Below are 25,972 nucleotides of genomic sequence, written 5' to 3' on the forward strand. Positions count from 1 at the left end.
AATTTCTTCTTTCTTATTTTTTGAGATGGAATTTCGCTCTGTCGCCCAGGCTGGAGTGCAATGGCACAATCTCAGCTCACTGCAACCTCTGCCTCCTAGGTTCAAGCGATTCTCCTGCCTCAGCCTCTCGAGTAGCAGGGATTACAGGCGCCCGTTACCACACCCAGCTAATTTTTCTATTTTTAGTAGAGACGAGGTTTCACTGTGTTGGCCAGGCTGGTTACAAACTCCTGACCTCAGGCAATCCGCCCACCCCGGCCTCCCAAAGTGCTGGGATTACAGGTGTGAGCCACTGCGCCCGGCCACCAAATGATGTTTAGAAATAGTCATTTCATATTTTCTTATTTAACCATGTGAAGAAGTTGGATAAATTATTAAGTTATTTAACCTCCCTGAGCCTCAGTTTTCTATAAAATGGGAACAGAAATACTGTTCCTACCTTTTGGAGTACGTGTGAAGACAGAATAGAATCAAAGTTTAAATTGTTTGGTGTTTTATTAAATACGTGGCACTTTAATAACAAATGTAAGTTCCCCTCTCTTTCTCTGTTACCAGAGACCTGTCTTTTCTGTCTTTTTTTTTTTTTTTTTTTTGAGATGGAATCTTGCTCTGTCACCCAGGCTGGAGTGCAGTGGCACAATCTCAGCTCACTGCAATCTCTGCCTCCCGGGTTCAAGCGATTCTTCTACCTCAGCCTCCTGAGTAGCTGGAACTATAGGCACGAGCTACCACGCCCAACTAATTTTTGTATCTTTAGTAGAGATAGGGTTTCATCATATTGACCAGGCTGGTCTTGAACTCCTGACCTCGTGATCCACCCGCTTCGGCCTCCCAAAGTGCTGGGATTACAGGAGCGAGCCACTGTGCCCAGACAAAACCTATCTTTTTAAAGGAAGTAGCATTAGCATCTGTGAGAAAAGCATTTCCCTTACTGAAGTAAAGTGAAGAAGCTACACTTTGTAAGCCCTGGAAGAAGCAGCTCCTGCTGAACTTTACTTTCTCTCTGGCTTTTTCTCGCTCTGATCACTGCTCTTACCCCCTTTTCCTTGAAACCTCTTTTCTTGGTTCCCCTTACCGCATGTAAAACTGACTGGCATTTTCAAAACAGATTTAGTAACTCAAGAAAGAAGAAAAAATATATAAAAGGCACAGACACAGTCTTAGATACACTGACAGATCTCTGGTTATAATATCTCAACTGCCTTCTGCCTGGTCCCAGCTCATTCCTTTTCCTGGTAGAATTTCACAAGAACCTTTCCCTACTCGCTAGTGGGAGTGCCATCTTACTTTCAACCATATGGAGGCAATTTTCCTTAACCTTCCTGGTTCTGTCTGGCATTAAGGGTAAGAATACAAATTCTAACTGCCACTCACCTAAGCTCTTCCCATTCTGAAGGACACAGCTTTTCTCTTCTCCAGAGCCCTGACATGAAGAGGGTGACGGGTATTATTGCCCCCAACCTCTATGCTCTGACAACACCTTGGTTCCCTAGAGAGCCATCTCAGTCATATAATAATTGTAACATCCATACAGCAAGAATTGCATGCATAGAAGGGAGCTATTCCATTCTTCTCTTAACAGAAATGATTTACAATCATTATTTCTACATAATTAGACCAGATCTGGATATTTCAAGGTCTCTGAATACAGATACATTTTGATGTATTTTTATATATTTGGTAATAGGCTAATGGCTTAGTTATACAAATTAAAATATAGTAGATGTTCTGAAAGTCTATAATTTAGTGTCAGTGTCTTGAAAAGATATTTCATAGTCTTTTATTCTCTCTTCCTCATCATTTCCTTCTTCAAGTGCAAAGATAGCAAAATTTCCATAAAAACTAAAGTTACTGGGGACTAGGCTTTTATTTATTCTTTTCTGGAATAGTTCTGTTACTTATTTTAATTTTTATGAAGTTTAACTGAGTAGAGAAGGCCAAATAACTCAGCTTTGCTGAGAATATTCCTTCCAGAAGCCTAATTACCTCCTGTAGATACAAGTAAAGAGCTTAACAGCAACCTTGAAGGATAGTTGAATAATTTATGCAATGTGCCTGGCACAGTGCCTAGCACATAGCAAGTGCCTAATAAATGTTATTCTTATGATTAATTATTGATTAGGTGAGAAATAATTTTGGAGAAATGCAAATTATAAGTGAGAGTATGCGGTGGAACATATTAACTGATGACAATATTAACTGATGGTTTTTCTTGGTTCTTTTTTGTACCTGTGGCCTTTTCCCAATTTAGTCAGTGAGTTGCTCATTGCTTCAGAAAAAAATAGTGATGTGGTAGAAAGAAAGGAATTTTCCTGGCTGTTGGAGGAAAAGAAAGGACTTACAATCTGGACAATAGAATAAATGTAGAATAACTGGGATATAACATCAAAGTAACTGCAAGGCTTTCTGTGCTCTCCTTCCAAAATGAGAAAACATTCCCTGGACTAGGAGTAGGGAGAGAGCTAGAGAGGTGGTAAAGAGAAATTAACACTACAATAGCTTGACATTAAACGTATTAGCTTGATATTAAACAGAAATTACATTCCAATGTTGAAAAAATTGTTGTATTTCTTGCTTGCTCAAATGTATGAACTAAAATGTATAATGGATATATTAACTTAGTTAATTCTATTCATACAAAGTATGAAGGCTTTGTTAATGGTGATTGTAAGATGTGATTATGTCCTCTAGAAATAGGGCACTAAAGCTTTTAAGCTTAGAGGTACACAGTGACTTTAGTTGAAAGGCTGAAATTTTGCAATAGATAGAAAGTTTCCACTTAGGGTTGTGATGAAGAGTGGGAATACTCAAACTACTTGTTTTGTTGTCAGTGGTTGAAGTGGCTGAAATATTATTAAATAGGCAGCAAGGTGGCCTGAATATATTCCTGTCATTTCTAAGTCCCAATGTCCCCACAAACTAAATCATTCTTTCTCATGTGCCCCCTCCCAAGTCACCTTCCTCTCTCCAATATTCTTCCCCTGTCAAGGGGATCATCACTTTCTCAAGCTCCAAATCTTCCATCATGTTTTACTCATTACATGCCAACATCCCCATGAACAGGTAAAACATTGTTGTGTTTTGTTTTTCTTTGAATTGTACAGTTGTGGGTGGGAAGTGGGAAGAGTTATTCCCAGAAATAAATGAGATCATGGATGTGAAAGTGCTTGACATTTGCTAGGCACTCAGTAAAGTTTCTTTTAATTTCTTCTGTCTGACAATTTAAGCCTTTCAATAATCCAATCTTATTTTTCTTAACCAATTTATTTCCCACTACACCTTGCTCTTATTGAAGTGGTAGTATCCTCCTACCCCATATGTACATTCTACTCATTCTCACACCCATGTATTTTACTTATTTGTGCACTTCTAATTTGGAATGCTTTCCTGTTCTTTTCTGAATATCCAATTGTTATTCATCCTTCCAGGACATGTCTTTCCTGTTTCAACATTAGAGCCAGATGCCTACCATAGTTCCTGTCCTATAACAGATTCTTAATACATATCTGTTAAGTAACTAAATAAATTTGCCTTCCTACCTGTAGGTCTCACTGGATACTACTGCCTTCAATGACCCATCCATTCTTGGTACATCTTCAGGAAGTGGTACTCCCTTGTCACTTATGTTAGCACCCACTCATATACTGAATTTTATTCTATTGATTGTAAGATCTCTGAAGAAAGTGCTCCAACCTCTTTTTTTTTTTAAAGTTTGCCCCTAGCACCCTGCACAGTTTCTTAATTAAAAATGTTGTTTGATTAAATACTTTTATTATAACACAGCATGTCATTCTGCTGCTGGATCTAAAATTTAACCAAACTGCCTTTTAAGTTACAATAGAAAACTTAGAGTCAAAGAATCGCAAGTTTGGAATTGTCTTCTGACACCATGAAATAAAATCCAGAATCTCAAGGTTGGAAGACAGTTGTCTCTGCAACAGTGTTGACATTTAATTACTAAATATGGATAGACATTTATGATGTTTTTAATTATTTTGCCATGACAAACAATACTGTAAGGGATAACCTTGAACATGTTTCCTATAAAACATGTATAAGGGTTTGCTAGGGTGGACAAGAAGAAGTAAATTTGCTCATTTGAGAGGTAGTGTGCTCATTTTAAATATTAATAGATAATGTCAAATTGGCATTCCAAAAAGCTACCATTCTACTTCCACACTTAGTATATGTATGTTATATATAATACTGCCATGGCCGGATGCAGTGGCTCACGCCTCTAATCCTAGCACTTTGGGAGGCTGAGGTGGGCAGATCACCTGAGGTCAGGAGTTGGAGACCAGCCTGGCCAACATGGTGAAACACTGTCTGTACTAAAAATACAAAGTTAGCCAAGCGTGGTGGCAGGTGCCTGTAATCCCAGCTACTCCGGGAGGCTGAGACAAGAGAACTACTTGAACCTGGCGGGTGGAGTTTGCAGTAGGCCAAAATCGTGCCATTGCACTCCAGCCTGGGTAACAAAAGTAAAACTCTGTCTCAAAAAAGAAAATACTGTCACACATATTAATTAATGGAAATTAATATTCCTATATATATTACTATATATATTATATATACTATATCTATTACTATATAGGAATATTAATTTTTTCTCACCATAACTGGCACTTTTCAATTTTTGTCAATGTATTGTGATAATACTGGTGTCTCACTGTTAATTTTCATTTGCATGATTACTGGTACAGTTAACCATCTTTTCACATTTGGGAGCATTTATATTTCCTCTCTAAGGAACTGACTGTTAGGTCATTTGCCCATTTTTCTATCAGGCTCTTTTTTTAAAAAAATCTTTAGGAATTCCTTATATGTTCTAGATGTTATTTGATATGGTGTGTATGTTGTAAATATATTCTTCAGTCTGTTTTCAGCCTTTTAACTGTTTATTGTATCCTTTTCACCATAGAGGTCTTAAATCCTGAAGCAGTGAAAATTATCCATTCCTTCCTCACTTATAACTTTTTGTTTGTGTTTTGTTCAAGAAAGTTTTCTTACCAAGCATTTGAATCTATATTTTCATGTATTTCCTTAAACTATTTTTATAGTTTTGTTTTTACAATGTGCTTTTGTTTTGTTTTGTGTTTTTTTGAGATGGGGTCTCACTCTGTCATCCAGGCTGAAGTGCAGTGGCACAGTCTCAGCTCACTGCAACCTTCACCTCCTAGGCTCAAGTGATCCTCCCACCTCAGCCTCCTGAGTAGCTGGGACCACAGGCATGTGCCACCATAGTTGGCTAATTTTTTTTTTTTTTTTTGTATTTTTAGTAGAGATGAGGTTTCACCATGTTGCCCAGGCTGGTCTCGAACTCCTGAGCGCAGGTGATCCACCCACCTCGGCCTCCCAAAGTGTTGGGATTACAGGCATGAGCCACCGTGCCTGGCTACAATTTATATTTTTAATCTATCTGGATCATTTTTGTGATTCGTATGAAGTGGGATCTACCATTTTTTCCTAAATAAATGGACAATTTGTCACTAGCAATCATTATAATTCATCTCTTTCCTATTACATTAGTACCTGAAAGAAGGTTTTAAAATGTAATAGGAAAGAGATGAACACTACCTCTCAAATGAGCAAATTTACTTCTTCTTGTCTACCCTAGCAAACCCTTATACATGTTTTATAGGAAACATGTTCAAGGTTATCCCTTATAGTATTGTTTGTCATGGCAAAATAATTAAAAACATCATAAACGTCTATCCATATTTAGTAATTAAATGTCAACACTGTTGCAGAGACAACTGTCTTCCAACCTTGAGATTCTGGATTTTATTTCATGGTATGTCAGAAGACAATTCCAAACTTGTGATTCTTTGACTCTAAGTTTTCTATTGTAACTTAAAAGGCAGTTTGGCTAAATTTTAGATCCAGCAGCAGAATGACATGCTGTGTTATAATAAAAGTATTTAATCAAACAACATTTTAAATTAAGAAACTGTGCAGGGTGCTAGGGGCAAACTTTAAAAAAAAAAAAAAGAGGTTGGACCACTTTCTTCAGAGATCTTACAATCAATAGAATAAAATTCAGTATATGAGTGGGTGCTAACATACAGTGGGTTCATACACTGGTCCATTTTTTAACTCTCTGTTCTGTTTTCCTGATCTCCTCCTCTATTCTTCTGGCAATACTCTAATTACTGTATATTTATAATTGCATATTTTACTATCTGGTTGAGCAGGAACTTCTCTGTGTGTGTGAGGACACACACAAACACACTCCCTCTATGTTCCTCTTTGTGAAACTTATCTTGGGAATTCCAGCATAATTTCTTTTCTAGATAAATTTTAGAATAAGCTTGTCAGATTCATTTAGAAATCTGTTGATATTTTGACTGGAATTGTTAATTTACAATTGATTGGAAATGTTAATTTACAAAAACTTGGCATATTTGCAACACAGATTCATTCAGATGTACGCTTTAATTTATTCAGGTTTCTTTGTTTAATGTTCTCCAGATACATTTTAATTTTTATTCCTTGGGTATTTTACTCCACCTTCATTAAATTTATTCCTAGCTATTTTATAACATCTGTCGCTACTGTGAAAAGGATTTTAAAAAATAAATCTTTGTGATTGTTGTATTTCTAAAAAATAAAATGAGCCTTTATTTAGATTTATCATAAGTCTTAAAGGTTACTTGGCTTACCACTGACTTCCAGTCTTCTCTTGGATTCATTTTTCATTTTGCTGGAGCATGTCTTCTAGCTATTATTTCAGCTAGGGTTTGTGGGTGATAAATTTTCTGAATCCATTCATGTATGAAAATGTCTCATGTTTGAAAATGTCATTACACTTGTCTGATTGTCAGATTATAGAGTTCTAAGTTCAAAATCACTTTCACCTCAGTATTTTAGAAAATATTTCTCTAGTATCTTCTTATACTCAGTGTGGCTAAAGAATCTGAAGTCAAGAGTGTGCTTTTTGTTTGTAAATAACATGTTTTTCTCTTTAGAAACTTTCAGGATTTTCTCATTATCCATAAAGTACTAACATTTTACCACTATTTTCTATGAGCAGGTCTTTTCCCAGTGTTCTTGCTTGGCACAAAGTGGGCCTTAATGTAAAAACTTGAGTCTTTTTTCATATCTAGGGAATTTTATTTGATTTATTTTTCCTCTGAGTTCTATTTTCTCTCTCTGGAAATCCTATTGTATGGATATTGTAACGTTTGTATGTATCCTCCAAGTGCTTTAACCTTTATTTCATATGTATCACCTCCCTGTCTGTTTGTATTATAATCTGAGGGAATTTCTCAGTTTGATCTTGAGCATCCAGGTTGCTCTTCAGTTATGACAATTTTGCTATTCAGCCTTAAGGTTTTCACTTTGGCTATCAGATATTTCATTTCTAAAATATCTTTTTTCTTTCATTAAAGCCTGTTCTTGTTTCATGGATTAAGTAACCTCTCTAAATACATATTATGGTATTTTATGTTTTAAAGTCTTCAAATGTTTGCTTTTTAAAAAATATGGAATGCTTCACAAATTTGTGAGTCACCCTTGTGCAAGGGCCATGCCAATACTCTCCGAATTGTTCAAATTGTAGAATATGTAAGAACTGCTGAGTCCTAATGTCCTTGTGTTAGGCTTGGATTTTCCCTGTTAGCCTGTCTGTGAATGCTATAACGAATTACCTCAGCTTTCTACCAGTGACTTTGTGGGTATTGCAGAGTGTGCTATCAGAATGTAACAAGAACTAGTCTTCTAGGGATAGAGACTCCATGAATATCACTAGCCATTTGCAGTAGCATCCTATATCTCTGGCACAAATGCCGACCACAAATGATCCCACCTAATGGCAATTTGTCTCCTTTTGCACTTATTTTTGACTATCTACTGCACACTTTATCAGAGTGGATTCTTTGAGGCCTATGATGAAGTTGTCTTTCCATGGAGAAAACACGAATTTACTTTTGCCAGGTTCCTGATGTTTAACCTAGGTGCCTAGATCTAACCTTAGATCTAGTTCTAGGGTTGGGGTGCCTGGGAATCCCTAAGCAATGTAAACCCAAGCTGTGAGGGCTGGCACATGACCGCACAATTTCTGAGAGATACATAGTTTTCTTTTTCTTTTTCTCTTTGCTCTGCTAAAAGTTAAGTCCTGCTGATCCCTGAACTTGGGAAGGGGTAGTGTGCCCTTATTTTAAGAGTATAGCATTTTCTGTTGAAAAGGTCTCCTATTATACTTCTCACCTTGGACGGGTCTAGAGTATTGGATTCTATCCTCTTTGTGTGGCCATTAAAACTAATGTCTACACTTGTCTAGCACAGAGGCAAAAGCTGCTTTGATATTCAGGTGCAGGGCTGGGGCCAGGATGGGGCAAGTCCTGGCTCTGCTCAGGGGCACTTGTGCTTACTTCTCTAGATTCTAGATTTTCCCTAGATTTTTTGTCTGGTACTTCACTGTCTTCTCAACTCTCTGATGCATTTAAGAAGTTTGTATTTTACATTTATCATTTTATTTCAGTGGGAGGGTTGGTCCAACAATCTAGTAATCTAGTCTTTCCTAAGTCTTGCCCTTTCCTCTGTATATGGTGGTAGTGGCGGTTGAGAGGGGAGTAGGGGTCAGAACTGCTAGGCTGCTCCTACTGCTTTTTTTTTTTTTTTCTTTTCTCTCTCTCTCTCTCTTTTTTTTTTTTTTTTTTTTGAGACAGAGTCTTACTCTGTCCCCCAGGCTGGAGTGCAGTGGCATGATCTTGGCTCACTGCAACCTCTGCCTCCTGAGTTCAAGAGATTCTCGTGTCTCAGCCTCCCAAGTAGCTGTTATTACAGGTACCCACCACCATGCCCGGCTAATTTTTGTATTTTTAGTAGAGACGGGGTCTCACCATGTTGGCCAGGCTCCCGACCTCAGGTGATCTATCTGCCTCAGCCTCACGAAGTGCTGGGATTACCGGCGTGAGCCACCGCACCAGGGCTCCTTCCTTTTTTTCCCGAACCTACTTGTACATCTTTCCTAGCAGTATTCCCTTTTGCACATTTTGGACAAAAGTTTTCTCTTTGAATTCAATTCCACCGATTATTTTGTCTCTTGGGAATTCCTGATGATTTCAAAGACACTCCTGCTTGTTTCCAGAGTTAATGTTTTCTTGTTTTTTTCTCCCTAAATCTCTCAATCATGGAAGCTGCAGGGTGTAAATCATTTTATCCAATCTCAGAATATTCTCTTCAATCCCAGCATTATAATCTTGGTTCCAAGTCTGTGGGGACAGGCTTAAAGAAGTCATAAGAACCAGGTTTTTTTACTATATTTTATTGGCTGATAAAAGATATAAATAAGACTAGATGACTATAGTAAATAAATAGAAGAATCCAGTAAAATTAGAAAATCTATAAAAAACTGATAGTCACTATTAGAGTTAATGTAATAATCATACTGCCAAACAACTGGTTGAAAAGCAAATAGCTCAATCAATCACCTGGCTGTTTGTTCTATATGAAAGCAAACATATGTATATTACATTTAAAAATATTTGGATGATTGATTGAATTTTTAACTTTTCATCTGGCTGTTTAATAGTATGCACAAACAGCCTGAGGCAAGTAAATATGATTGTGAGGAAAATATGCAGCACAGTCCTTTGGAGAATTCAAACTTAAAATAACAGAGGTAACACAGAGTAAAAGCCTTTGATTCCCACCACAGAATTCAGGTCCTACTAAACTCTGTTCTTCAGAATTTTAAATATCTATAAATTTAGAATAATAAAAACATCTGAATGACCTACTCCACAGGTTTTGGGAATGTATTTTACAAAGTATAGCATTACATGTATGTTAATTACTATTTAATTTTACAAGTGCTTCTGAGCATCTACTAAATGCCAAGTTCTACAATGAGCTAAAGGAGATCTAAAAGGCAAGTACAACACAATCTCTGTAATCACGTAGTTAGCAATCTGCTAAGGGAGTTAAAAACTAACTCAATTATGAGACTTTGATGCACAGGACAATAAAGGCACAATGTGCTTATTAGGAAGGGGTTGGGAAACTTTTGTTTTGTTTTGTTTTTTGTTTATAGAGACAGGGTCTTACTATGTTGTCCGGGCTAGTCTTGAACTCCTGAGCTCAAGAGATCCTCTTGCTTCACCCTCCCAAAGTCCCAAAGTGCTGGGATTACAAGCATGAGCCACCAAGGTTTTTTGTTTGTGTTTGTTTGTTTTGAGACAGAGTCTCGCTCTGTTGCCAGGCTGGAATGCAGTGGTGCCATCTCTGCTCACTGCAACTTTTGCCTCCTGGGTTCAAGCGATTCTCCTGCCTCAGCCTCCCGAATAGCTGGGATTACAGGTGCACGCCACCATACCCAGCTAATTTTGGTATTTTTAGTAGAGACGGGGTTTCTCCATGTTGGCCAGGCTGGTCTCAATCTCCTGACCTCGTGATCCACCGGCCTCGGCCTCCCAAAGTGCTGGGATTACAGGCATAAGCCACAGTGCCCGGACTGTTTTTTGTTTTTGTTTTGTTTTTTTAAAGAGGAAGTAGAACTTGAGATAGACTTTAAAAGATGAACAAGATACTATACTTTAGATTTATGGCGGTGATGGGGAAGAAGATCGGATGACAGCCCATTCCTGTTGACAGACCGTCTGAAGAACAGATTGAGAAAGACATGGAGGTGGGAGAGTTAGCTAGGTATACTGAGTAGCTAATAGTTTGAATTGGTTGAAATAAAATATGTGTGTAGCTAAGACAAAATAGAAAGGAAGCTAGGATCTAATTACATAGGATTTTGACTACTGGACAAGATATTAGAACTTTATTCTATATAAAGTGGATGTCTCAGCAGGAGAACATAATGAGGATAGATTTGGAGTTGAGGAATATTATTTCTGGCAGTAACGTATGTGGATAAGAGAAAAGCAAGTTAGAAGTGCATTAGTGTAGTTAAAAGATACTAAAATGAGATTTTAAATTGAGACAGTGAAAATGCATAGATGGGAAAACCCCTGAGGACGTAGAATTGACAAGATTTGGTAAAAGAATAAGGGAATGAATAAGTATATAGGCTTAGGAGATTCTGGTTCTAGATTTAGCTTTGCAAGATGACCCGGGGGAAGCAATTTCACCATGGTGGGCCTCAGTCTTATCTGTAAAAACACTGAATTAAATGATACTTAGGGGAATTAGAACTGTATAATCATGCAATTTGGAGTACTTGAGAACAAGGTGAGCAGGGAAGGATAGTTGATGCCATTAATGAGAGAAAAAACACAGGAGGAAGTAACCTTGATAACACATGTTGATTTAAGGAATCTGCATACATGGTTCATGATCATCATGTAGCTGGATATGCTGGTCTAGAGATTAGAAGGAGGGTATGAGATATAGACACACATGTAAACAAAGTTGTGGGGCTTGGGTGAGAGCAAGAGAAGCATAGAATACGAAGAGCAAGAAAGCCAAGCACCGAACCTTGGGCACAGCATTTAAAAGGAGAATTGAGAAAGACAAGCCCATGAAAGAGCCTGAGATGGCTATACAGAGGAAGAGGGAAAAAGAAGATGGTGAGTAATGTCACATGGTGCACAGAAGTTAGTAGAAAGAACAGCAAGAGGCTGCTGGATTGGTAATCAATGAGCTGTTGGTGTTCTTTGAGAAAGCAGTTTCAATTGATGAGGGGATAGATCTTGGGATACATTAGGAGCAGGTAGAAGGCTATCACTGGCAAAGAGAATTCTTGGGATATACATAAAATCAGAGAGACTTATGAACCCTTATGTGCAAAAAAAAGTGGAGTGGAATTGGGAAGAGTGATTCTTGTCAGACAAAAAGAACTCAATGAAGCTGAGATAAAGCTGATGCATGAGTATTTATGTGTTCTGCAAGGGGGTCTGTTCCCCTAGCTCTCCCCAGGCTGAAGACTGTCCTCTCTCCAATAAATGCTACCCTACTGAATAGATCCAAAAAGTAGTAGTAATTGTTTGATACAGAAACCTTTTAGATCTGTATACTAAAAATTATAAAAATTTGATGAAAAAAATTCAAGGAGGCATAAATAAATAAAAAGATATCTTATATTCACAGATTGGAAAAATTAATATTGTAAAAATGTCCATATTACTCAAAGCAATCTACAGATTCAATACAATCTCTATAAATATCCCAATGTTATTTTTCACAAAAATAAAAAAAAAAAACAGCCATCAGTTTTGTGTGGAACTACCAAAGACCCCAAATAGCCAAAACAATCTTGAGCAAAAAGAACAAAGCTAGAGACATCACACTACTTGACTTCAAAATATATTACAAATCTATAGTACTCAAAACAGCATGATACTGGACTAAAAACAGGCACACTGACCAACGGAACAGGATAGAGAGCTCAGAAGTAAACTTATGTATTTATGGTCAATTGATTTCCAACAAAGGTGTCAAGAACACATGATGAGGAAAGGACACTGTCTTCAACAAATGGTGTTGGGAAAAATGTATATCCACTGCAGAAGAATGAAATTGGACCCTTATCACACAAGGCATACAAAAATCCACTCAAAATGTATTTAAAACCTAAACACAATAGAATGGCTCTATTATCAAAAAGACAAAAATTAACAAATGCTGGCAAGGATGTGGAGAAAAGGGAACATTTAAACACTGTTGGTGGAAAGTAAATTGGTACAGCCATTATGGAAATCAGTATAGAGGTTTCTCAAAAAACTAAAAATAGAATTACCATATGATCCATCAATCCTATTACTATTTATCCAAAGAAAAGGAAATCAGTATACTGAAGAGACACCTGTGCCCCCATGTCTATTGCAGCACTATTCACAATAACCAAGATATGAAGTCAACTTAAACATTCATCAACAGATACATGAAAATATAAAAATATAAAATAAGTATAAAAATAAAAAATAAAATAAAAATATACACAATGAAATATTATTCAGCCATGAAAAAGAATGAAATCACCAGGTGCAGTGGCTCATGCCTGTAATTCCAACACTTTGGGAGAGGCCAAGGCGAGTGGATCACTTGAGGTCAGGAGTTTGAGACCAGCCTGGCCAACATGGCAAACCCCATTTCTACTAAGAATACAAAAATTAGCCAGGCATGATCGTTCACGCCTGTAATTTCTGGTTACTTGGGAGGCTGAGGCACAAGAATCGCTTGAATCCAGAAGGCGGAGGTTGCAATGAGCTGCGATTGTGCAACTGCACTCCAGACCGGGCAACAGAGTGAGACTCGTCTCAAAGAAAAAAAAAGAGAAAAGAAAAAAAGAATGTAATCATGTCATTTGTGCAACATGGATGAGCTCAGAGGACATAATGTTAAGTGAAATGTCAGGCACAGAAAGACAAACGCTGCATTTTCTCACTCATATGTGGAAGCTGAAAGAATTGAGCTCATATAAGTGATAGAGTAGAATTGTGGTTATTAGATAATAGGAAGGATGGGAAGAGAGGAGGATAGGGAGAAGTTGGTTAATTGATACAAAAATACAGCTAGATAGGAGAAATAAATTCTAGTTTTCTATGGTACTATAGGATAAACATGGTTAATGACTTATTGCATATTTTGGAAAAGCTAGAAGAGAAGATTTTGAATGTTTACAACACAAAGAAATAATAAATGTTTGAGGTGCTATGCTAATAACTCTGATTTGATCATTACACATTATATATATGTACCGAAGTATCACTCTACATCGTTGATGAAATCGATGCATGATTATGTATCAACTAAAAACAAAAGAAAAAATATTCAGAAGACATACATGCAAGGCTGACAAAAATATAACTTTATTTTCCTGAAACTGGCACTTTATCTCTGTGTTGGGCCACATATTGTCACAATGGAAGAAAATTTAATCTAGTTACTTACAAATAAACCCAGTCACTTTGTCATTTCAAAAAAATAAAAAAGATTTAAGCATAAGACCAGAAACTCTAAAAGTACTAAAAGAAAATATAGAGGAAAAGCTTCACAGTATTGGCCTGGGTAGTGGTTTCTTAAATGTAATCCCAAAAAGCGTAAGCAACAAAATGAAAACAGACAAACAGAATTTACATCAAACTAAAAATCTGTACAGCAAAGAAAATAATTAATAGATTGAGCAGACAACACACGAATTGGGAGAAAATATTTGCAAACCATACATTTGATAAAGGACTAGTACCTAAAATATGTAAGAAACTCAACTAAATAGGAAGAAAACAAACAACTTGATTAAAAAATGGGCAAAAACCCTGAATAGACATTTCTTGAAAGAAGACATACAAATGGCCAACAGATATATGAGAAAATGTTCAATATCACTAATCATCAGGAAAATGCAAGTTAAAATCACAATGAGCTATCACCTCACACTTGTTAGAAAAAAGACAAAAGATGATAAGTGTTGGTGACGATGTGGAGAAAAGAGAAATCTTTTTTGAGACAGAGTCTTGCTTTGTCGCCCAGGCTGGAGTGCAGTGGTGTGATCTTAGCCCACTACAACCTCTGCCTCCTGGGTTCAAGCTATTCTCCTGCCTCAGGCTCCCAAGTAGCTGGGATTACAGGCATATGCCTGGCTAATTTTTTTATTTTTAGTAGAGATAGGGTTTCACCATGTTGGCCAGGCTGCTCAAACTCCTCACCTCAGGTGATCCACCTGCCTCGGCCTCCCAGAGTGCTGGGATTACAGGTGTAAGCCACCACACCTGGCCAGAGAAAAGGGAAATCTTATACACTGTGAGTGGGAATATAAATTGGTACAGCCATTATGTCAAACAATATAGATAGAGATTCTTCAAAAAAAAGAATTGGCATATGATCCAGCAATCCCCCTCTAGGTGTATATCCAAAGGACTCGAAATCAGTATGTCGAAAAGATGTCTGCACTCCCATGTTCATTACAGCATTATTTACAATAGTCAAGATATGGAAACAACCTAAGTGTCCATCAATGGATGAATGGATAAAGAAAATGTTGTATATATATACAATGAGATATTATTCAGCCTTATAAAAAGGAAATCATGCTATTTGCAACAACATGGATGAGCCTGGAGTACATTATACTAAATGAAATAAGCCAGGAAGGGAGAGACAAATACTTCCTGATCTCACTTATATGTGGAATCTAAAGAGTTGAAACTCATAGAAATAGAGAGTAGAGGCTGGGCCCGGTGGCTCATGCCTGTAATCCCAGCACTTTGAGAGGCCAAGGCGGGTGGATCACCTGAGGTCAGAAGTTTGAGAGCAGCCTCGCCAACATGGTGAAACCCAGTCTCTACTAAAAATACAAAATTAGCTGGGCATGGTGGTGTGCACCTATAATCCCAGCTACTTGGGAGGCTGAGACAGGAGAATCACTTGAACTCAGGAGGCGGAGGTTGCAGTGAGCTGAGATCGTGCCATTGCATTCCAGCCTGGGCAACAAGAGCAAAACTCCACCCCCACCCCCCCACTCAAAAAAAGAAAGAAAGAAATAGAGAATAGAATGATGGTTACCAGAGGCTGGGGAGGGGGGTGTGGGGAATAGGGAGAGGTTGGTCAAAGAGTACAGTTTCAATTAGATAGTAAGAATAAGTTTTAGATGTTGCACAGCATGGTGACTATAGTTAATAACGTATTCTGTATTTCAAAATCACTAAAATAGTAGATTTCAAATGTTCTCACCACAAAAAAAATGGTACTTATATGAAGGGATGGGTATGTTAATTAGTTTGACTTAATCATTGCCCAACAAATACATATATCAAAACATCACATTGTGCCCCGTAACTATGCAATTAATATTTGTCAATGAAAAAAATACAAAATCAGAAACCATTCAGACAAATCTAAGATATGAAGATGTGAAAAAGCCTTATAACTTTCAGGAAACTCACAAAAGAGAAATGTGCTTTTTTACTGATCCCTCACATAACACACTTATCAAACTTCTCTCTTGCAGTCATCAATCCTGTCATAACACCTGGTCTCTCCTGCTTCTTTTCAGGGACAGATGCTCCAGATACTTGCAGTTTGTCTTTTCCCTGGTTACAGGTACAACATAAAAGAATTTAATGAAAGCAAAGGTAATTTAGAAATTCTCAATTCCATAGGTTATTCAAAATAGCACTGGTAGAAGCAAGAACATTTCTGAAGCAGTAGGATATTTCCTGCTTGTACTGCTTAGGCTCAGCTTCCTCTGCAACATGTCCAGGGCTTGGTCTTTATGTGGCCTCCTTCTGGACCAGACAGGGACCTAGACATGATTGTGAGGCAACTGCTTTCTGGCCTCTGGTTATTGTGAGATTGATGAGCTATGGGCCCTTTTCAACTGGGATAGAGAGCTGCTGGATAGGTGAGTGTCTGAGAGTTGCTATTAACTTTTTGTTGTTTTGCTTTGCTTTTCTAATCACAGAAGTATATGATAGGAGTTACTACTAGAAATAAATAGATGGGGCCAGCCATGGTGGCTCATGCCTGTAATCCCAGCATTCTGGGAGGCTGACGCAGGAAGATCGTTTGAGCTCAGGAGTTCAAGACCAGACTGGGCAACATAGCGAGATCATATCTCTCCAAAAAATACAAAAATTAGCCTGGCATGGTGATGCATGCCTGAGGTCCCAGCTAGTTGGAAGGCTGAGGTGTGAGGAATGCTTGAGCCTGGGAAGTCGAGCCTATAGTGAGTTGTGATCGTGCCACTGCACTCCAGCCCAGCAGACAGAATGAGACTCTGCCAAAAAAAAAAAAAAAAAGGATATTCCGAGACAGTAGCAAGTTCTATCATTGTAAACAAAAAATTTTAAAAAAGAAAAAAGAAAAAATTGTTTCTAAGAGAGATGTAAATAAACAAATAAGAAAGAAAAGAAATAGATGGGAGACAGGAAACCTTGGACCCTGGATGATCTAGAGTCAGAACTCCTGGCAATGCTTTTTCTCTGCTTCAGTGATATATTTTACACTACCTTAAAGCAGCAGCAGGCCAGGCACGGTGGCTCACACCTTAATCCCAGCACTTTGGGAGGCCAAGGCGGGTGGATCACAAGGTCAGGAGACCGAGACCATCCTGGCCAACATAGTGAAACCCTGTCTCTACTAAAAATACAAAAATTAGCTGGGCGTGGTGGTGAGCGCCTGTAGTCCCAGCTACTCAGGAGGCTGAGGCAGAAGAATTGCTTGAACCTGGGAGGCGGAGGTTGCAGTGAGCTGAGTTCGCGCCACTGCACTCCAGTCTGGGCGACAGAGCGAGACTCCATCTCAAAAAAAAAAAAAAAAAAAAAAGCAGCAGCTAAGTAGATAGAGTGAAGAGAGAAAAAACACATGATTAGTTTAACATGATTAGTTTCCCTTCCATTTTTCTAAGCCATATACTTTGGGATGGACTGTTCATTCCTTCCATCATTTTCAACTATTTTACTCTGAGGATTTACCAAAAGGGAAATAACTCAGTAACTTTTTAAGAATTTCCCTAGGCGAATGTAGAGTCAGGGACAATTGCATAGCTATGTCCCCCTCAATAATTTTATATAGGTAAAATCAAAATACAATAAGTATCAAGTGACAAAAATGAATAAAAAGGCAACATGCAAGCTTGCAAGGTGTATCTGAATGAAAAAGGGCAGACCTGTCTGTTTTGCCTTGAGAAATGGGGTAGAGGGGCAGAGAGAGGGAAAAAAAGTGAGGTTAAGAGCTAATTTTATGTATGAATCTTAGGTCTTTTAGCACTAGCTTTTGTTTTTTATTTTGTTTTTGTTTTTGTTTTTGTTTTTTTTGAGACAGTTTCGCTCTTGTTGCCCAGGCTGGAGTGCAATGGCATGATCTCGACTCACTGCAACCCTCTGCCTCCCGAGTTCAAGCGATTCTCCTGCCTCAGCCTCTGGAGTAGCTGGGATTACAGGCATGCACCACCATGCCCAGCTAATTTTGTATTTTCAGTAGAGACGGGGTTTCTCCATGTTGGTCAGGCTGGTCTCAAACTCCCGACCTCACGTGATCTGCCTGCCTGGATCTCCCAAAGTGCTGGGATTGTAGGCATGAACCACTGCGCCCCACCAGCACTAGCTTTTAAAAAACAACTGCTTTCTCTCCCACTAACTCCTTCCCTGATTCTCTATACACACACAATTAATGAATGATCTATTGATAGCTAGAGTCTGATCCTGAACACTGCCACAATCCAGGAAGAACTCTATAATCATTATGTCTCTACTTTCTCTCTTCATGTTCACTTTTACCAATTGAAATCAGATTCCTTTTTTTTTTTTTTTTTTGAGTTGAAGTCTCTCTCTGTCACCCAGGCTTGAGTGCAGTGGCGTGATCTAAGTTCACTGCAACTTCTGCCTCCTGGGTTCATGTGATTCTACTGCCTCAGCCTCCTGAGTAGCTGAGATTACAGGCACACGCCACCACACCTGGCTAATTTTTGTATATTTAGTAGACACGGGGTTTCACCATGTTGGCCAGGCTGGTCTCGAACTCCTGACCTCAGGTGATCTGCCCACCTTGGCCTCCCAAAGTGCTGGGATTTCAGGCGTGGGCCACCGCACTCAGCCTTGAAATCAGGTTTCTGTTCATGCTTCTCCACTGAAACTGTCCTGGAAACATAAAAATTCTCAAGCTATTAAATTTCATGGTCACTTGCTGACTCATTCCCCATTCTCTCTGGCATTTGGCATTGTTGGCAATTCCCATGTTCTTAGCACTCTCTCAACTTGGACTTCTGTGATAATCTCTCTAGCCTTGATATCCATCAACTCTTCTCAGTTCCCACTGCTGTTGCTATAGTTTAAGTCTTCATTGTTTCTTGTTTGCACCATTCAATAATGTCCTACTAGTTACACTGTCACCAAGGTTATACAGTGACATCCAATCCTCTACTGCCAAAGTCTTTCTCTCTCTTTCTCTCTCTCTTTCTCCCTCCCCTCCCCTCCCCTCCCATCACCCTCCTCTCCTCTTCTTTCCTTTTTTCTTTCTTTTTTGCTAAAGGGCATTAAATATTTGCTTTTTTTGCTATTAAATATTTTTTGCTTTTAAATATTTTTTGTTTTTCTTATTTTTAATTAACATAATAATTGTACATATTTATGGAGCACAGTGTGATATTTTGCTACATATATACAATGTGTAATGAACAAATCAGGGTAATTAGCATGTTTCTCACTTCAGAAGTTTATCACTTTTTTGTGTTTGGAACATTCAAAATCTGCTCTTCTAGCTATTTGAAAATATACAATAAATTGTTGTTAAATACAGTCACCCTATAGCGCTATAGAACCCTAGAACTTATTCCTCCTATTTAGCTATACTTTTGTATCTGTTTAACCAACCGTTGGATATCCCCTTTCCCCCAACCCTCACATCTAGTAGCTACTATTCTACTCGCAAAGTCATTTTTCTAAGGCATACTTCTATTCATGTTCTTCAAGGAGTAAACCTGAAATGACTACCCATTGCTCCCAGGATAAAGCCCAAACTTCATAGCCTGTCACACAAAGTCCCTGCCTACCACTCCAGCCTCATAAGTTGCTTCTTATATACTACACCACAGCAAACTGATACACTTATTTATAGACAATGCTCTTTCATTCCTCTGTGTCTTTGGTCCTTTTTTCTGGCTTTAAATGTTCTTGTTCTCCCTTGCCTGCTTGGTGAACACTCACTAATCTTTCAAGATTCTGTCTATGCCATTTCCTTTGTGAAGCCTTTCTGACTACTCCACACACCATTAGAATTGACCTCTCCCTCATTCTGTGCCCTACAGTACCCTGTAAATGTTTCTGTTTTATTATCTACAACACTTTACAATTTATTCATTCAATATTTTGGTTTTCCTCTTCGAGACGCTAAGCTGCTCAAGGATATGGACTGTTCTTAGGTATTCTTATATCCCCAATACTCCTGGTGTAGAACTTTCATTAAAGATTTATTTTCTCCCTCTACAATTCAATGGCCTTTAGGATATTCACAAATTTATGCAAACATCCCACAATCACAGAACATTTTTCATTACCCCAAAAAGAAATCCTGTACCCCTTAGTCATCATCTCCCCAATTGCCCCATACCTCCCAGGCCCAGGTAACCAGTAATCGACTTTCAGTCTCTGTGTGTTTGCTTATTATGGACATTTCATACCTAGGAAGTCACATGATACATGGTCATTTGTGTCTACCTTCTTTTGCTTAGCGTGTATTCAAGGTTATCCATATCATACTTCGTTTGTTGTTTTTGCTGAGTATTCCATTGTATGGATATACCACGTTTTGTTGATCTGTTCATCAGTTGTTGGACATTTGGGCTAGTTCCACTTTTTGTCTATTATGAATAATGCTACTATTTATGTGTAAGTTTTTGTATGGAAATATGTTTTCAATTCTCTTGGATATATACCTAGCAATGGAACTATTAGATCATATAGTAACTTTATGTTTAACCTTTTGAGGAATTGCCAGACTGTTTTCCAAAGCATTGCAACATTTTAAAAAAATTGAGGTGAAATCCATGTAACATAAAATTACCCATTTTAAAGTGTGCAATTAAGTGACATTTAGTGCATTCCCAGTGTTGTACAGCCATTACCTTTCTACAGTTTCAAAACTTCATCATCCCTGAATTACACTCTGTACCCATTAAGTAGTCACTCCCCATTCTCCCCTCTGCCATCTCCTAATCCAGTAATCTGCTTTCCATCTCTATGAATTTGCCTATTTCAGATATTTCATAAAATAAGAATCATACAATATGCAACCTTTTGTCTCGCTTCTTTCATGTAGCACAACTGTTTTTGAGGTTCATCCAAGTTGTAACACCTATCAGCACTTCATCTTTTTTATGGCTGAGTAATATTCCATTGTGTGTATATTCCAATGTATATACCACAATTTGTTTATTTACTCATTTGTTGGTCAATATTTGGGTTGTGTCCACATTTAAGCTCTAATGAATAATGCTTCTATAAATATTTGTGTACAAATTTCTGTGTGAACATTATGTTTTCATTTCTATTGGTTATATACCTAGTAGTGAAATTAAAAGGTCACATTGTATAGGTTAGTGCAAAAGTAATTGTGGTTTTCTCCATTACTTTTTTTTTTTGAGGCAGAGTCTCGCTCTGTCACCCAGGCTGGAGCGCAGTGGCGCGATCTCGGCTCACTGCAAGCTCTGCCTCCCAGGTTCACGCTATTCTCCTGCCTCAGCCTCCCTAGTAGCTGGGACTACAGGTGCCCGCCACCACGTCCGGCTAATTTTTTGTATTTTTAGTACAGATGGGTTTCACCTTGTTAGCCAGGATGGTCTCCATCTCCTGACCTCGTGATCTGTCCACCTCGGCCTCCCAAAGTGCTGGGATTACAGGCGTGAGCCACCGCGCCCGGCCTCTCCATTACTTTTAATGCCAAAAGTGCAATTACTTTTGCACCAACCTAATAACTCTATATTTCACGTTTTAAGGAACTGCCACACTTTTCCACAGTGACTATACCATTTTATATTCCAACCAGCAATGTGTGAAGGTTCCTGTTTCTCCACATCCTTCCAAAATTTGTTAATTTACTGTTTTTTTGTTTGTTTGGTTTCTTTTTGAGATGGAGTCTCGTTCTGTTGCCCGGGCTGGAGTGCAGTGGCGTGATCTCAGCTCACTGTAACCTCTGCCTCCAGTGTTCAAGCGATTCTCCTGCCTCAGCCTCCTGAGTAGCTGGGACTACAGATGTGTGCCACTATGTCCAGCTAATTTTTGTATTTTTAGTAGAGACGGGGTTTCACCATGTTGGTTGGCCAGGATGGTCTTGATCTCTTGACCTCGTGATCCGCCTGCCTCAGCCTCCCAAAGTGCTGGGATTACAGGCGTGAGCCACCACGCCCGGCCGATAATTTCCTGTTTTTTGATTATAACCATCCTAGTGGGTGTGACGTGATAACTCATTGTGCTTTTTGCTTTTATTTCCCTAATGACCAGTGATGTTGAATATCTTTCATGTGCTTGGTCATTTGTTCATCTTCTTTGGGAAAATGTCTATCCAATTTCTTTGCCCATTTTTAAATTGGGTTGTCATTTTGTTGATGAGTTGTAAGGTTCTTTGTATACTCTGAATACTGAATTCTCATCAGATATACGAGTTGCAAAAATTTTCTCTCATTCTGTGGGTTGTCGTTTCAGTTTCTTGATGATATCCTCCAAAGCAGAAGAGTTTTTAGTTTTGATATCCAGTTTGGTTTTTCCTTTTTTGCTTGTGCTTTTGGTGGCATATCTAGGAAATCACTGCTTAATCCAAAGTTAGGAAGATTTATGCCTATGTTTTCTTCTAAGAGTTTTAAATCTTTAGCTATATGTGTAGGTCTTTGATCCATTTTGAATTAATTTGTGTATATGAGGTATGAGATGGGGGTACAAATTCATTCTTATGAATTTTTATTTATTTTTTATTTAATTTTAAAGAGATGAGGTTCTCACTATGTTGACCAGGCTGGTCTTGAAGTCCTGGCCTTAAGTGATCCTTCTGCCTTGGCGTCCCAAAGTGCTGGGATTACAGATACGAACCATTGTGCCTAGCCTTTAAAAATTGTTTTATTTAATTTTTTCAAATTCATTTTTTTCATGTGGTTATCCAGCTGTCCCAGCACCATTTGTTGGAGAGATTATCTCCTCCTGCACCTCCCACACTGAGTTTTCATGGCATCTTTGCCAAAAATCAGTTGATGATAAGTGTGACAGTTTACTTGTAAAACTCTCAATTCTATTCCAGTAACGTATATGTCTATCTTCACATCAGGACCATACTGTCTTGATTACTGTAGCTTTGTAGTAAGTTTTGAAATTGGGAAGTGTGAGTCCTCCAACTTCATTCTTCTTTTTCAGGAACATTTTTTTCCATATAAATTTTAAGACCAGTTTGCCAATTTTTGAAAAGAAGTCAGCTGGGATTTTGATAAAGATTGTGTTGAAGCCCAGATGCAGTGTGGTTCATTCCTGTAATCCCAGCACTTTAGCAGGCTGAGGCGGGTGAATCACCTGAGGTCAGGAGTTCAAGACCAGCCTGGCCAACATGGTAAAACCCTGTCTCTACTAAAAATACAAAAAATTAGCCAGGCGTGGTGGCAGACGACTGTAATCTCAGCTACTTGGGAGGCTGAGGCAGGAGAATGGCTTGAACCCAGGAAGCGGAGGTTGCAGTGAGCTGAGATCACGTCATTGCACTCCAGCCTGGGCAACAAGAGCGAAACTCCATCTCAAAATAAATAAATAAACAAATAAATAAATATTGTGTTGAATATGTAGATCAATTTGGAGAGTATTGCCATCTTACCAATATTAGGTTCTCCAATTCATGAACATGAGAAGTCTTTTCATTTAGTGAGGTCTTCTTTAACTTCTTTAAACAATTTTGGTGGTCATCAGAATATGAGTTTTGCACTTTTTTTGTAAAATTTATTCTTAAGTCATTCATTTTTGATACTATTATAAAGTTTCTTTCTTAATTTCATTTTTGGTTTGCTCATTGCTACTGTATAGAAATAGAACTTTTTTTTTGTATTTATCCTGCAGTGTTGTGGAGCTCATTTATTAGTTCTAATAGTTTTGTAGTTGATTCCATAGGATTTTCTGTATACAAGATCATGTCATCTGTGAATACAGATCATTTTACTTCTTTCTTTCCAAGCTTGATATCTTCTACTTCTGTTTCTTGTGTAATTGCCATGGCTAGAACTTCCAGTACAATGTTGAACAGAAATGGCAAAAGTGGACATCCTTGTCTTATTCCTGATGTTAGGGATAAAGCATTCAGTCTTTCACCATTAAATATATTAGCTTTGGGTTTTTTAATACCTTCTATCAGGTTGATAAAGTTTCCTTCTATTCTTAGTTTGTCACACATTTTTATCACAAAGCCTGCTGAATTTTGTCAAATGCTTTTACTAGATTAGAATGATCATGTGATCTTTGTCTTTTATTCTATTGATGTGATTGTTACATTGATTAATTTATGGATGGTAAACTAATCTTACGTTTCTGGGTAAAATCCAAATATTTCTTTTCTTTTTTTTTCTTTTCTCTGACAGGGAATTGAACCTGGGTTGTGGTAGTGAGAGTGCTGAATTCTAACCACTAGACAAGCAGGGACCAAATACATATTTCTTAAATTGAATTTATCATGAGCACATTATATGAGGATTGGGTAAAAAGTAACTCAAAAAATGGCCAAAGAAACAAGATGGAAAATAACTTCCATTTTCAGATAGTAACTATTTAGGAAACATTGAAACTTTGGAAGTGAAATTGTTATTGTGTTAATATTTTAAAAGAACATGTTTATAGATCTTTCACACTCTTTGAGTCCTATATTTTTCCTTTAAAGTCTTGGAACTAGACCTTTATGATATTCTAAATTTAATAACACTTAATAACTTGCCCTAAATATCCCTACTTTATAACAATTACTGTAGTGGTTTTCTCATAGATTTGTTTTCTCCCCATCCCCCACACCCTTCCCAAGTATTATCCCAAGTGGGACTATCATTATCATCTATTCTTCTTATTGGAGATTTTAAAGTACCTGTACAAAAATGGCGTTAGTTAGGGATATAGTAAAGTTACTTCTAATCTTTTAATTGGCTTCTGCCCTTGGCGCTGTTTGAGCAAAGAGAAAAGACCCTCATAGAGAACTGTAAGGACAAAAAAAACTTACTTTTAATTGTGACCCCAAGAATTATCAATATCTCTATTAACAGAGACAAGGGCTTCATCTTCTCTTAAGCAGCTCGTCTTCACTGTAACAGAGGCAGAAACTAGGTGGTTGGCCCAAGAGCTCCTCTTCTCAGGGCTGTGGTGAGGGCAGGAGTCAGTTGCTAAGCAACCATTTCCTTACTCTTGGGCCAATGGGCTGCCAGGGAGTTTCTTTCAAGCCGGAATGAAGGCAGCTGCTGGAGAACATAGGCTGTGGAAAGGATCCACTGCTATTCCTCTGGCTGAAGATAAGGGGTAGGCTAGAAATTAGGGGTGTCTCTCTAACATGAAAGGAAGGGACCAGAAGTCCAACTCCTACGTGTCCACACATTCAACTGTGTTCAGGGGTGCTGGAAGTTCTTATTTTTATGTTGCCTCTAGAGGTGCAGACTACACTTATGTAAAAACACAATTAAGGTACATGAACTGATCTGACATCATCCTGTAAGCTGATATCTCTAGGCTATGGTGGAAAAGAAACAATGGGCCAAGTCTGCTTTGTTCCTAATCTGGATGAAAATCTTTATCCTCTTTTCCAGTTAGAAACTGCTGAGGATTTACTGGAACAAAGGCAAACAAAGACTGTTTAACAATGTCTTTACATACCTCAAATAATACAGACATTTCACAAGTGGTACCTTCAAAGCTATGAGAAATCAAAATGAATATTTAGGGAAAACATATAAATATTAAAAATATCCAAGGCACAGAGCTAGTTGAGAAATTATGCCTACAAAAAATATCCAACTTTTACAGTCTGTCCAGGTCATTACTTCAGAAATAGACATTTTATTGTTTTGAATTTAGTTTTATTCCTTTTCTTAGTTTCCCATTGCTGTGATAACAAATTACCATAAACGTAATGGGTTAAAACAACAGGAATTTATTCTCTCATAGTTCTAGAGACCAGAATTCCAAAACAATTCTTACAGGGCTAAAATCAAAGACAAGGCTAGCTCCTTCTGGAGGCTCCAGGGAAGAATCCATTCTTGGCCTGGAATTTTTCAGCTTCTAAGTGGCTGCCAGCATTCCTTGATTTGTGGCCACATCATTTCAGTCTCTGCTCAGTCATAACTTGCCTTCTGTAGTTTAATCTCCCTCTGTGCCCCTCTGATAAAGATACTTGTGATTACATTCAGGGCCCACCAACATGATCCAGAACAATCTCTCTCTCTCTCAAGATCCTTAATGTTGGCTAGGCGTGGCAGCTCACGCTTGTAATCCCAGCACTTTGGGAGCCTAAAGCAGGTGGATTACTTGAGGCCAGGAGTTCGAGACCAGGCTGACCAACATGGCAAAACCCCGTGTCTACTAAAAATACA

General features: G+C 38.1%; 1 protein-coding gene and 1 pseudogene across 12 annotated transcripts in view; both read right to left on the minus strand.

Annotated features, from left to right (window-relative positions):
• Positions 1-24,837, minus strand: part of SEL1L2 (SEL1L2 adaptor subunit of SYVN1 ubiquitin ligase) — a 147,144-nt gene extending 122,307 nt beyond the window's left edge. For 4 of the 12 annotated variants that reach the window (XM_054542034.2, XM_054542032.2, XM_054542033.2 and 1 more), the window contains exon 1: positions 24,613-24,778. In XM_054542034.2, coding sequence (XP_054398009.2) covers positions 24,613-24,670 — 58 coding nt within the window. In that variant the 5' untranslated portion in view covers positions 24,671-24,778. Of the gene's footprint in view, positions 1-15,833; positions 16,042-24,612 lie in introns of those variants that run through there. The other 8 variants (XM_054542035.2, XM_054542039.2, XM_054542041.2 and 5 more) reach the window with 8 other exon arrangements.
• Positions 7,479-7,574, minus strand: LOC112130459 (U6 spliceosomal RNA; annotated as a pseudogene).
• Positions 24,838-25,972: the final 1,135 nt, after the last annotated feature.

This window comes from Pongo abelii, chromosome 21 (assembly GCF_028885655.2).
Source record: "Pongo abelii isolate AG06213 chromosome 21, NHGRI_mPonAbe1-v2.0_pri, whole genome shotgun sequence".
NCBI classification, from domain to species: domain Eukaryota; kingdom Metazoa; phylum Chordata; class Mammalia; order Primates; family Hominidae; genus Pongo; species Pongo abelii.